At 40.0% G+C, this 13,441-nt stretch overlaps 1 protein-coding gene and 1 pseudogene across 2 annotated transcripts in view; both read right to left on the bottom strand.

The window, feature by feature from the left end:
- The window catches only part of UBXN7 (UBX domain protein 7), a 50,005-nt gene extending 36,778 nt beyond the window's left edge, over positions 1-13,227 (bottom strand). The window contains exon 1 of the mRNA XM_081139024.1: positions 13,092-13,227. Coding sequence (XP_080995150.1) covers positions 13,092-13,164 — 73 coding nt within the window. The 5' untranslated portion in view covers positions 13,165-13,227. The remainder of the gene's footprint in view (positions 1-13,091) is intronic.
- LOC308557896 (putative high mobility group protein B1-like 1 pseudogene) lies at positions 5,020-12,345 on the bottom strand (annotated as a pseudogene). Its single transcript has 2 exons — positions 12,218-12,345; positions 5,020-5,592 (listed from the first exon to the last, which is right to left on the bottom strand). The product of its transcript is annotated as a putative high mobility group protein B1-like 1 pseudogene (transcript).
- Positions 13,228-13,441: the final 214 nt, after the last annotated feature.

Genomic DNA, 13,441 nt, shown 5'->3' with positions numbered 1-13,441 from the left:
GACACAGAGTAGCTACAGCTTTGTCTGATAGCTGACAAAGACATATTCCTATGATGTGAGTGAACAAAAATTATTTCATGAAACACTGAGTGGAAAAAAGCATTAATATACAATATTATGATTTAGCGTTAAATCAATAAAAACATATTACTAAAAAAGCATCTGATCATTTCACTTAAACCTCTAGAAATTTACGTATTTGTGTTGGCCAAAAAAATCTTTTTGGGGAACTGGACAAATATAGAATTGCCTTTTACTTGGGGTTTGCCTTACATGTCGGTATATACGGTAATTTAAGTTACATAGGACCAGGAATGTTTTTTCCTTTAAAGGGGTTACATACATTGCTAAAATTGGAGAAACTTTCTCCAACTCTTCACTCTCCTTCAAAGGCAAATATCCCATCAGTAAACCAACAAATCCTATAGTTTCCATCTAATCCTATCCATTCTGTCCTAAGTCCATTATATAGTCTTGGTTCAAGCTTTCAACATCTCTTACCTGTACTATCACATCTCTCCACTCTTGGTTGTTTTCACTTTGATATACCTTCTATACTTCAAATAATGTAAATTTAATTGTCTTCCCTGTTCAATAATTCTGCATTGCTGACTGGAAAAGTTTTCATCTCTCTTGGGTTGCATACAAGATTTAGTCATTATTTACTGCTCCCATTTTATATCCCTGTGCTCTCATCTCACTTCTATCTCATTCCCTCCAGTTACACTGGTCTATGCAATCTAGGCAGATCCCTTGGTGGTACCTGACAATGCCATGCCTTTGCATGATATGAATAGTGGTATCAGTCCTCTCCAAGTACCCACTTTTCTGTTAAGTTTTAGACTTCCCTCCTCCCTCTTCACCCTGAAGTAGATACAGGAACAGATATACTCTTTTCCAAAGTGGTCTTAATCTCTATCATTGTCTCTGCTACCTTTTCTAATATGCAAACTTTAAAAACATGTTCCCTGGACAGTGTGCCTCAGTTGGTTGAGCATCATCCCCTGCACGGAAAGGTTGCTGGTTCAGTCCCTGGTTGAGGGCATGCAGGAGGCAGCCAATCTGTTTCACTCTCACATCGATGTTTCTCTCTCCCCCTCCCTCTCCCTCCCTCTCTCTCCAAAAATCAATTAAAAAAAAAAATCTTACAAAAATAAAATAAAATAAAACCCTCACTGAACTGGCACAGTTCTTACTTTTCTCATGCTAGTGATCTCTTAAGTTCTCAGTCAAGCTGAACCAAAAGTTCTCAAGTTCTAGTATGTACAAATTTACATTCTCAACATTAGAAAACACACTTTAAAGAAATGAAATCTCAAAAACAATTGAAACTTTTTGAGGGTGTAAAAATTAATAAAGGGAAACCCCACTAAAATGGAACTGGAAGGCCAGAAGGGGGAACTCTCCCACAATACCATTCCATGTCAATTACAGAAATTGTCAATTACAGACTCCAACAAAAGAAATCTTCAACAGGAAAAAATAGATTATAGGCCTCAACAGCAAAACATGTACAATGCATCCCCTACAAGAAATTGATTATCGGGGAGGGTGGTATGGGAAGAGATTAACCAAAGAATTTATATGTATATATGCATAACCCTTGTACACAGACAATAGTGGGGGAGGCCTGGGTGTGGGGTGGAAGGGGTCAATGGGGGGGGGGGGAAGGGGACATCTGTAATACTTTCAACAATAAAGATTTAAAAAATTTTTTAATTGATCACCACAGCAACTCTGCCAACAAAAAAACCTTCATGTTCTTGAACTGTCACCTCCCTGAACAATTTGTTGCTTTTCTCCAATGGACTTTCAAAACAACCCCTCTCAACTTTCTCCTTTTTCTCCATAACTTTCCTCTCTGTCTGCTGCACTTGCCTGTGGCTTTTGCTACAGCTTGCTTGTCCCAAATTGCAAGTCTTTGCTGTTCCCGAATAAACCCATTTTTGCTGGTAAAATAACTGTTTCATTTTTAAGGTCAACAAAGGGAAGGAGGAGTTCACATATCCCAATAACCAACTTTGTTAGGTAATTAAATACAAACCCTTTGGGCAAAAACAGCACAAATTTGATGAACAATTTCAAGATTCATGCACTTCTATATTATTTGTCATAAAACCTGAGGCTTTCAGTGCTTCCCCAATATTTTTACACCATGTCATTATACTGTGCTGTATTATTATACTTCTTAAATGGTAGTCTAAAAGTTCACTGTTGCCCTAGCCAGTTTGGTTCAGTGGTTAGAGCCTCAGCCGGAGGACTAAAGGGTCCCGGGTTCGATTCAGGCCAAGGGCACATACCTCGGTTGCAGGGTGGATCCGCAGGGTGGATCCCCAGCCTGTTGGGGCAAGTGCGGGAGGCAACCAATCGATGTGTCTCTCCTCACATTAATATCTCCCTCCACCCCCCCCCCCCCCACCTCCACTTCCCTCCCTTCCACTCTCTCTGAAAAGCAATGGAAAAAATATCCTCAGGTGAGGATTAAAAGTTCAGTATCTATTGTACTCAACCATTTTGATGCACTTATCTACATGGCAGCTTTTCAAAGTTAAAAGGTTCCAATAGGTAGATTACTCTGGTAGCCTATTCTAGCACAGAGATGAATGAACTGTTACATTTGCCTCATAATGAACCCTAAAACTAGTTTCTCAAGGCATGTGCTGATCTCTTTTTTTTTTTTTCCCAAAGAATTAACTAGATGAGTTCATACCATTTTGGCTCTCGTCCCTCTGGATGCTCACACTGTATTAACAGTACCACAAAAAAACACGAAGAGCATGCTGATGGACAGCGAAACGCCCTTCTGCCATAATAGTAACCAATGCTGGCTGTTTTCACTCTTTTTTAAGTTTATTTGTTCATATGGAAATTCAACTTAAAAATACAAATAATTGTATACAAATAGTTGTCATCCTTTCCTTTCCACTACTCTCCAACTATCACAACTCCCATGCCACTAACATGGGAACCATTTAGAGAATTTGTGGGTTCTGAAATGAAATAAAAAATGCTATGAAAATCAGAAACTTGTTAAGCCAAACCTCAGGTCTGCCTGTCCCAAAAGTCTTTTTCTAACTACCTACATTTATTTTCACTTTATTATGCTGCCTAAAATGCTGCCATTTAAGAAATTAATTTGGGTAAGCAGACATCCTTTTTAAAACTATAAACTTACACCCTGGTCAGTGTTGCTCAGTGGTTAGAGCATTGGCCCCCCACACCAAAGGGAAGGGTGGAGGGTTCACACATCTCTCTCACAGCAATGTTTCTCTCCCCACCCCTGCCCCCTTCCACTCTCTGAAAATCAATGGGAACAAATATCCTTGGGTGAGGATTTAAAAAAAAAAAAAAAAAGTGAAACGATAAACTTACTGAAGAGGTAAGGATGTATCAATTATTTCACAATGCATGAATTAATTCAAACATATTGCTTCCCCTTAAAACCCAGTAACAATAAATTGAGGGTAAGATAAGAGATTATCGGAAACAAGGGATGTAAATAAGCTTTAGCATCCCAAGTGCCTTTTGGGAAAGAGGTAAGAAAGCCTACATGAAGTACCACATTGGTGTGGGATGGAGGGGGCAGGGGAGAGGTGCACTTAGAGCACCAAAAAGATACAGGGTATCCTGGGGATAGAAATACCAAACAGCTGGAATAAAGGTATCAAAATTTTCCCTCTGGCCAGTCCTATACCCAGTAATGAAGAGAAAACACTCTCCAAATTCCCTTCAGTTCTCAGGCTAGGGACTATAGATAGTATAGACATTATGAGCCTGGATAGTACTCAGATAAACCTGAGTGTGAATCCTAGTTCTGTCATTCACTAGTTGTGTGGCTTTGAGCTAGTTACTAATTTATTTAGCCCTCAGTTTCCTCAGTTATAAAATGGGGATATTACCAACTTCATGAAGTAGATTAAGAAAAATCACGTTAAAATAACTTGGCACAACTCCTTACTGGCAAATAGCTGGCTATTAGTAATTTTAAAAAAGTTATTTGGTACTCAAGGTTTACAACAATGACAAATGAAAAATACTGGAAGTATTTTCATATAGCTTATGGAGATCAACATTTTGTCAGATAGTAAACAGGCAGAGTAAGACATCTGTTTTCTTTTTTTTAAATTGATTTTAGAGAGAGAAACACAGATTTATTGTTTCACTTTTCACGCATTCACTGGCTAACTCTTGTACGCGCCCTGACCAGGGATTGAACCCACAACCTTGGTGTATTGGGACAACTCTCTAACCAAATGAGCTACCCAGCCTGCCAGGGCATCACAGTTTTCTTTCCCTTGTTCATCTGATGTCATGAACATGTAAACACTCGTGTGTTTTTTAAAATTAAAAAATTTACTTAGAAGCATTCAGAATTGTCAACAAAACAGTTGCTACTTTTTTTTGCAATTATAGAGGTATTCGGTTAACAGAACAATTATTTCACATAAGCTGCATGAGAGAACTGAAGATTAAAAAACTACCATCCCCATATACAACTAATTTGTGCTGTGTACCAAAAAGAACCTGCTTTAAATTTCCATGCCAATTTAAAACCTCCATACTGCACCAGGCAAGTTTAGTGGCTACTGAAAATACCACTAGGACAGGGCTATCTAAAGACACATTCAAGCCCAGCCTGGCATGGCTCAGCAGTTGAGCATCGACCTAGGATCCAAGGAGATCACAGTTCAATTCCCAGTCAAGGCATATGCCCAGGTTGCGGGCTCGATCCTCAGTCAGGGGTGTGCAGGAGCAGCTGATCAATGATGACTCTCTCATCATTGATGTTTCAACTCTCTCTCCCTCTCCCTTCCTCTCTCTGAAATCAATAAAGATATATATATTTTTTAAATCCAAAAAAATAAAAGACACATTCAACAGTGTTAGCTATACAAAAAAAGAAGACACTGTACAGTTTAAAAACGTATCTTACACAGCCTTACATTTTCTTTTTTTTTCTTTAAAAGGAGTGAATTGTGTACAGAGATTAAATTCTTTATAGACAAGAATAAAACTGCACTAGAACAATGAACATTCATCATCATCATCTTCCTCCTTTTTCTTGCTTTTTTTCAGCCTTGACAACTCCTTTCGCTGCACCAGGCTCTCCTTTTAGCATGGTATGCAGCAGTCTCCTCTCCGTATTTCTCCTTCAGCTTAGCAGCCTTCCTTTCATCAGGCTGCTTGTCACCTGCAGCAGTGGGATTCCACATCTCTCCCAGCTTCCTGGCAGCATCACCAATGGACAGGCCGGCATGCTCTCCTTTGATTTGGGGGTGATACAAAAAAAACAAGAAAAAGGCCGAAGGAGGCCTCTTGGGTGCATTGCGATCCCTGAGCTTCCTTATGTTTCTCCTTTAGGAAGGACATAAGTTTTCATTTCTTTCATCACAGGCCTTGTCCGCCTTTGCCATGTCTTCAAAATTTCCTTTCTCTTTAGCAGACATTGTCATCCAGCTCTCTGAGCACTTAGAAAACTCTGCAACGCTGACTGAAGCATCTGGTGCTTCATCTTTTGCTCCTCCAGGCAAGATTGCACAAAGAAAAGCACATGATGACATTTTGCCTCTCTTTTTGCATCTTAGGATCTCACTGGGTGATAATTTAAGAAATAAGGTGAAAGTTTAACCTCATCAGTTTCCCATCCTGGAGTTTTGAAGCACTCAGGAATAGAAAACATTAAAAGAAAAAATAACTACCCGGGCGGGCGTGTCTCAGCGGTTGAACGTCAACCTAGGATCCAGGAGACCGAGGTTCGATTCCTGGTCCAGGTACATGCCCGGGTTGCGGGCTCCATCCTCAGGCGGAGACGTGCAGGAGGCGATCAATGACAACTCTCTCATCATTGATGTTTCTATCTCTCTCTCTCCCTTTCCCGTCCTCTCTCTGAAATCAATAAAGACGCCCCCACTTGGGGATGGAGCCCGCAACCTGGGCATGTGCCCTAACCGGGAATCGAACCTCGGTCTCCTGGATCCTAGGGCGATGTTCAACCACTGAGCAATGCCCGTCCAGGCAAGATATTTTTAAAAGAAAAGAATAAGGAGTTGTTTAAATGTGTGTGTGTAAAATTTTATATATATATAAAAAAATAACCTTATATGCAGAAAACTAAATTTATTAAGTACAAGAGGAATGAAATTATTAACTTAGGGAAATGAAATAATTAAACAAAGCTAATTTTTGTTGGATCAACAAAAGGAGCCTATAGTGAGAGAAGCAGTAACATGGAGGAAAATGCTTGGGCCTGGGAGTAAAGACACCAGAGTTCTAATCCCTGTTCCACCATTACCTAGACCAGTGCAGAACAGCTATCTATTACTAGCCCATGAGAAGATAAAAACAGAAATTCCAGTGTAAGAACTTAGAAACTTTTACCGTAACTTGAGAGAGTAATTTTATGTCTATTGAATCTAATAAATATTTAAGGCTGGCAAATTATCATATGAAAAAATGACCAATATCACTAGGGAAATGCAAATTAAAACCACAATGCCACCCTGGCCGGTGTGGCTCAGTTGGTTGAGCATAGTCCCATGCACCAAAAGGTCGCTGGTTGGATTCCCAATCAGGGCACATGCCCAGGTTATGGGCTCAATCCCCAATGGGGGGAGTGCAGGAGGCAGCTGATGGATGTTTCTCTCTCACATCGATGTTTCTCTCTCTCCCTCTCCCTTCCTCTCATTCTAAAATCAATACAAAACATATTTTAAAAAAAGAAAAGCAATGCCACACCATTATGCACCTATTAAAATGGCTACAAAAAAATTAAAAATACCAAATGGGCAACTAGAACTATCATACATTGCTGATGGAAACGTACAATGGTAGTCATAACTTTGGAAAACTGTTTGGCAATTTCTTAGTTATACACCTATCATATGGTCCAATAATCCCAGTCCTCTGTATTTATCCAAAGGGAAATAAAACTTATATTCACACACTTATACACTAATGTTTTTAGCAGCTTTATTTATAATCCCTCAAACTGGAAATAACATAATTAGTCAATCATTTAATGAATGGATAAATAAACAGTGGTATATCCATACAATGGTATACTATTTACTAATAAAAAGGAACTACTCACACCACAACAAAATAAATGAATTTAAGATACAGTACTCTAAGTGAAAGCAGCCAGACTCAAAAGGTTAAATACTGTGTTTCCATTTATATCACATTCTGGAAAAGAAAAGCAACAGACAAAAAGATTGGACTATAGGTCGGGGGAGGAGTTAACTACAAAGGGACAGGAAGAATTTTTTGAGAATGATACTAGAACCTGTACACCTTATGGTTACACATCTTACAGTTACATGATTGTATGCACTTATCAAAACTCATAACTATACACTAAAAAGGTTAGATTTTACTGAATGCAAATTATACCTTAATTTTTAAAGATTTGGGCTTGTATTTTTCTTATCTTTATTTCATGCTCAAGCAATTAATTTTAGTTTTTTTACAAAAGTTTTGGTCCATCAAGATTTTATTTTATTTTTTAAAGGTCCCTTTCCTACTAATAGGTTTGAGAAGCACTGACCTAAGTCACTTTTCTGGACCTTTAATTTCTCATTTGATTAACTCAGAAATGGGTCGAGATGGTTTCTAAGATACCATCCAGCTCTAACCAAAAAAAAAATACAGATACGTATTTATAATCAGTGATTTCTGGTTTACTAAAGTGCCTACATATTTAAGGTATTTCCATACTCCTGATGTTGGCAGTACCATCACATTACCCTGGTTTTCCTCCATGTTTGGTTTATCTCTGTCGTCTGTCAGATGCTAGTGTTCCTTAGGCTTTGTGTTCTTGAGCCTAATATTTTCTCATACTACACTCTCCCCTGGCAAGCTGCCATCCACTTTTAAAGTTTCAACTGCCATCAACATGACAGACTCTTTAGTCACTACTCCTTCCAGACCCAAATATTCATTTGCTTATTCAACAGATCCAATCCAAAGTCCCACAGGCAGCAACTAACCTAACACTGAACTAATCATCTCCCACCCAAACTTCTACTATCCCACACCTTCACAAAAAGCAGCATTGTGTGCTTCGATGTCCAAAACAGAATCCTATGCTTCATTCTGACTCCTCTGACTTTTTCCCATATCTTTCAGAGTCCACTTCTCTGCCACTAACTTATTTCAGGACACCAGTTGTCTTTCCTGGACTAATGCAAAAGTCTTCTACTGATCTCTTTGCCTGCCTCTTCTTCACTATTTTTTTCTAAAAAATCCAAATCTGATTATGTCACTCTCCTAATTAAAACTTCATTGATTCCCACTACACTCAGAATAAATCCAAGATTTCTTAACATGGGTTACAAGGCCCTTCCTAATCTGACACCCAATTAATCTATTCAGCTCCATTTACTGCATCTCCCATTAGCTATGCTCTATTCACTGGAATTATCAATTTCCTAAACCTATTGTCTCTGCTTTCTTGTCTCTGTATGTGTATATGTCTGTCCCTATCTCCTCCAGGCCTCTGCACATGCCCCTCCTGCTAAAAACATCTCTCCTCTAGGTTTTAGCTAAGAAGTTATTTCTTCTGAGAACACTTTCTTGACCTCCCACTTTTGTGCTTTATAATTGCTCCTTACCATTTTCCCACTGTATTACAATACTGATATATGTGTCTGCATTCCCATTAACCTTTAAGCTTTCTGAGGACATACACCCTGTCCTCCTCATAGCATTTTCCCCTGGATCTGAATAATGCCTGGCACACAGCAGTCTATCAATAAATACTGAATTTATTAAGATTCTGTTCAGAACTCAAAAATAAATTACCTCCCTAAATTTCTTTTTTTTAATTTTTATGTATATATATATTTTATTGATTTCAGAGAGAGGAAGCGAGAGAAAGAAAGAGATAGAAACATCAATGATGAGAGAGAGTCATTGATCGGCTGCCTCCTGCATGCCCCCCCCCCCACTAGGGATTGAGCCCACAACCCAGGCATGTGCCCTAACCGGGAATCGAACCAGGATCTCCTGGATCATAGGTCAATGTTCAACCACTGAACCACGCCGGCTGGGCCTCCCTAAATTTCTGTTCAAATGCTATTATCACCTTTTGAAATAGTTATTAAAATTCCAAAAGAGTTTTCTTTTAATATCTAGAACACTTGCAGCCACGTTTCCTGAAAGAGAACTTAAACACATTTTAATACTAAACCAAGAGAAATGTATTGTAGAAAAGACTATGAATGGAAATTGGCCACAAAACCAAACACAACAACATCAGTTTCTAATTTCTATAACAAATATACATTCATTCAACAACTTGAGAAAAATAGTGAACTAAGGTTTCTTTTACAGCTGAAGTTCTATACCTGCATTAAATATGTGAATGCCTTACTAAGCACAAAGCTTTAGAATTCTATATTCGCAAACTCGTCTTCTCAGAGTACTTTCTATTCCCTCACACTTTGTCCTTATCTTCTAATTACCTATTAATTTTTACCTATTCTATTGTGTCTGTGTAGCCCTTATCTCAAAAGTTATTCTGATTGTCCTGGCCAGTGTGGCTAAATTGGTTGGAGTGTCATCCCGTACACCAAAAGGTCTAGGGTTGGATTCCCAGATTCCCAGTCAGGGCACATACCCAGGTCGTGGGTTTGATCCCCGGTCAGAGTGCGTACAGGAGGCAACCAATCTCACATCAATGTTTTCCTCTTACCCTCTCCCTTCCTCCCTCTCTAAAATCCATACATATATACATATACACATACACACATACACACACACACACATGTGTACATATATATATATCCATCCATCCATCCTCCGGTAAGGCAGGGGGGGAAAAAAGAATTATTCTGATTACACCTGTGCATTCTGTATCTGTGTGGCTGGATGCCAGCCCAAGTTGGTGTTAATGGATAATGCCACAGTTCAAAACATTTTTTAAACCAGTACTTTTGGTGTTACCTTCAGACCCAGCAGCACATGCTTTCCTCATATTTTGGGAACTGATATGACTTTTTTTACACAACTTTTCATTTTCTTTTAATTAAATTAGGTTTTGAGTGTACCTTTCTATGATACGTCATCTTATATTGCATTGTCAAAAGTCATTCAAGGCCATGTATGATGAGTATCAAGGGAGATCAAACAGTAATATTATAAAATGTAGTAGACTATAAAGTAACAGGACTGGTCTTCTATTTTCTATGTAATTTCAAATTATTCTAACAGCATCAATGGTAAAGGTATATAGATTCTCAATGTGATTAATTCAAAGATCATCATTTCCATTGGCTACTTGCTTATTAGAGTTTGATCATGGAAAAAATGTTTTTGATATCATGTTAACTAAAAGTTTCAGAATTCTTTTTAAAAAAGAAACAAATATAAAAATATTTCAGAATTCTAAATTATGTATACTATTATCCACAATGAAAAAATAATAAAAAAAAGTAAAAGTATGTAAACAAGAATTGGAAAAATGTATAATAAATAATGTTGTGCGAGTGGATTAGTTTTTCCTCTTCTTTTCCCCCAAAAGTATTTCATGTTGTGATATCTTTTTAATAATTTTTAAAAATCATAGTCATTGCTTCATACTCACGTATCATACAAAGAGAGATTTGTTCTATTTGGTGAGAAATAAGACTCAACACTCTTTCAATTTTCTATTCTATTTCTAAATGCTACAGAAAAGGTAAGACTCACATTTTAAAAAATGCATTGCTTTTACCAGAACTTCCAGATAAGTAAAATCTTTTTGAAATCAGAGCCTAAGCTCTTAAGGTCAGTTTAATTCATCCAGCAATGAATAAATATCAAATACCCTTTTATCATAAATACAATTTAAAATATTTGTGGACAGAACCCAAATTTTATTTTTAAGATACATGAAAAAAGACTAACAGAGTCAATCACGTTTCTAATAGTTCACTATTTGTAAAAAAAAAAAAAAAATCCCAAAAATTATTAATAGAAATTTATAATACACTAAGAACAATGTAAGGTATTTTCCCTTTTGCAGACTTCCAGATACCATGGTCTACTGAGGGTCTCCAACTTAATTCAGAAATAGAAAGGCCTGTGACCAAGAAATAAGCCATGAAGACTCGCAGACAGAAACAGAATTAAAGCAATTAAGTGAGTCACTACATCTCACCATACTCTGGGTTTTGTCTATATCTAACAAAAATGTTGTGCTAGGAGAAATAATGTGAAGTTAAAACAGTCTGAGTTCTTGCCCTGGCCAGCATGGCTCAGTGGTTAGAGCGTTGCCCTGCGCACTGGAGGGTCGTGGGTTTGATACCTGGTCAAGGGCACATCTGGCTTGCAGCTTTGATCCCAGGCAACCCATCAATGTCTCTCTCACACTGATGTTTCTTTTTCTTTCTCTCTCTCTCTCACCCTCCTCCCCTCCCTTCCACACTCTTTAAAAAAAACACACACAAAAAACAATCTGAGTTCCTGAAGGGGTGGTAGATAGTATAAAAACTGAAATTAAACAGGTAGCGTATTAAACCACTTCTAAAAAACTAAGATTAATCATCTTCAATATCTAATTCACTACAAAAATTTTTCTATATAAACATAATCAACAATATTAACTTATCAACAATAATTTCCAAATTTTCCCAATAACAATGATCTGCTCAGCCATTGGGAAATGCATTATATCTTTAATCAAAAAGTTTAAAAATATTAAGGAAAGTTATTCCACTCCTCATCCCAATTTAATTACAAATTTTACTTCACCAACTTTGATGTAATGTTTCATGCCCACAAGCTAATGCATAAAACATCTTCTACCTAGTACTGCAGAGCAAAAAAAATAAAACTAGCTTTAATTATAAAACAGCAACTTGCATACAACCTGCAGTAGTTAAAACAATGTAAAATTTTACTTAACCAGATCTTGCACGTCAAACACTACGTACATTAACAGTGGAATCCTTCTCTGCATCTAACAAATTACCAGATAAAGTATAAGATCTGCTAAGGAAGGGAACTAACATTCTGTCTGACCTCCTTCCAAAATGACAAACTAGAACGGCAAAATTACATTCGGCACATGGAGTACACTTCTCTCAAATCACTCCACAGAGAACTTCATCATTTGCTCCGCCCTCTAATAACTCATGCAAAAAAAGTTCAGCACCATCAAAGAGAAACAAGTCATAGAGAATTCATAGAATGGCTTAGGGCCTTTCCTCCAGGCGGTTAGAGGTTCTGCGTGTGCCTTTTGCAAGGGTCCAAACGAAAAGAAAAACTGAGGATTTGGTGGATGCTGACATCCAGAAACTGATTTTTTCTCAAAGAAGTTTCTGCCGCCATCCCTATTTTATCAGCAGGAGGCCCCGGCGCCATGGTCTCAGTCTTGATTTTATTATGGGGAGGTGGGAAACGCCACCTAGAATTCCCCCAGGCCTTTCCTCTTAAGGTGTGTGGGGGGGAGGGGGGTCCCCCTCATTCTTCTCTTAAAACCTCAGTCTTTGAAGGTACTCCTCAGCACCCCGCCTTTCTGGCGGCCTATCCCGCGGGATCGGTTAAGGCGCTGCCGAACCCACCAGCCTCGCGGTTAAGGCAAGAGGGCCCGAACACGCCAGGGCCACAGCGATGGCTCCGAGGGGCCCAGAAAAGGGAAGGGCAGGCCAGGGACAGGGGGAGAATGACCTGGCCGAGGAAGAAAGGAACAAGGAGGTAAGGGGATGCACTGCACCCCATGGATGCACAGAGAAGAGATGATGATGAAGAAGGAAGAGGGCGGTGGCCCGGGTGCGGCCCCCCACCTCTACCGCCCCCAGGTCCCTCGGCCGGCGGGGGCGAATGGGCTCGGCCCATTCTCCGGGTCTGGGCTGACAAGGGGTGGGGAGTCTTCCTCCACACTACAAGGAGACCGAGAACGAGGGTTTGGGGTGGGCAGGGGGAGGGGGTGGCAGTCTGCCGCCTGAACCCGGAGACCTGGCGCCGTCGTCGCCTCTTCCTCAGGAGAGAGGACGGGAGCTGCGGGTAAAGCCCGAGGGAGGAATGCATGAAGGTAAGGGGAAGCCCGGGGCAGACCGGCCGCCCGCTCCACAACCCACTCTCCGCCTTCCGGTAACCGCGTCTCTTACCGGTGATGGCGGTGAACTGCTGAATTAACCCCTTCAGCGCCGAGGACGCCGCGGAGCCCCCGTGGGCAGCCATCTTACCGCCGCCGCCGCTGCCGCGGAACAACAACACAGACACACACGGACAGCCCTCCCCCACCTCGCCGCTCGGTCTGCGCAGGCTCATTGACCACCACCAAGCTCCGCCTCTCGCTCCCCGCCCCCCCGCGACGGTAGGCGCAGGCGCGCTTCCAGACTGGGCTGAGAGTGGGCTCTGCTCTACCGGTTGGCAGTTTGGATGCTCCCTGCGACCGCATCCTTTGCAACCTCTGGTGCCTCGCTCTCCAAGCTCCAAGGCCATGCTCCTAGACACG

The sequence above is a fragment of the Miniopterus schreibersii genome (genome assembly GCF_964146895.1).
Source record: "Miniopterus schreibersii genome assembly, chromosome: 5".
Taxonomy (NCBI): domain Eukaryota; kingdom Metazoa; phylum Chordata; class Mammalia; order Chiroptera; family Miniopteridae; genus Miniopterus; species Miniopterus schreibersii.
Note: the sequence above shows the minus strand (reverse complement) of the source record. Positions and strands in the feature narration are given on the sequence as shown.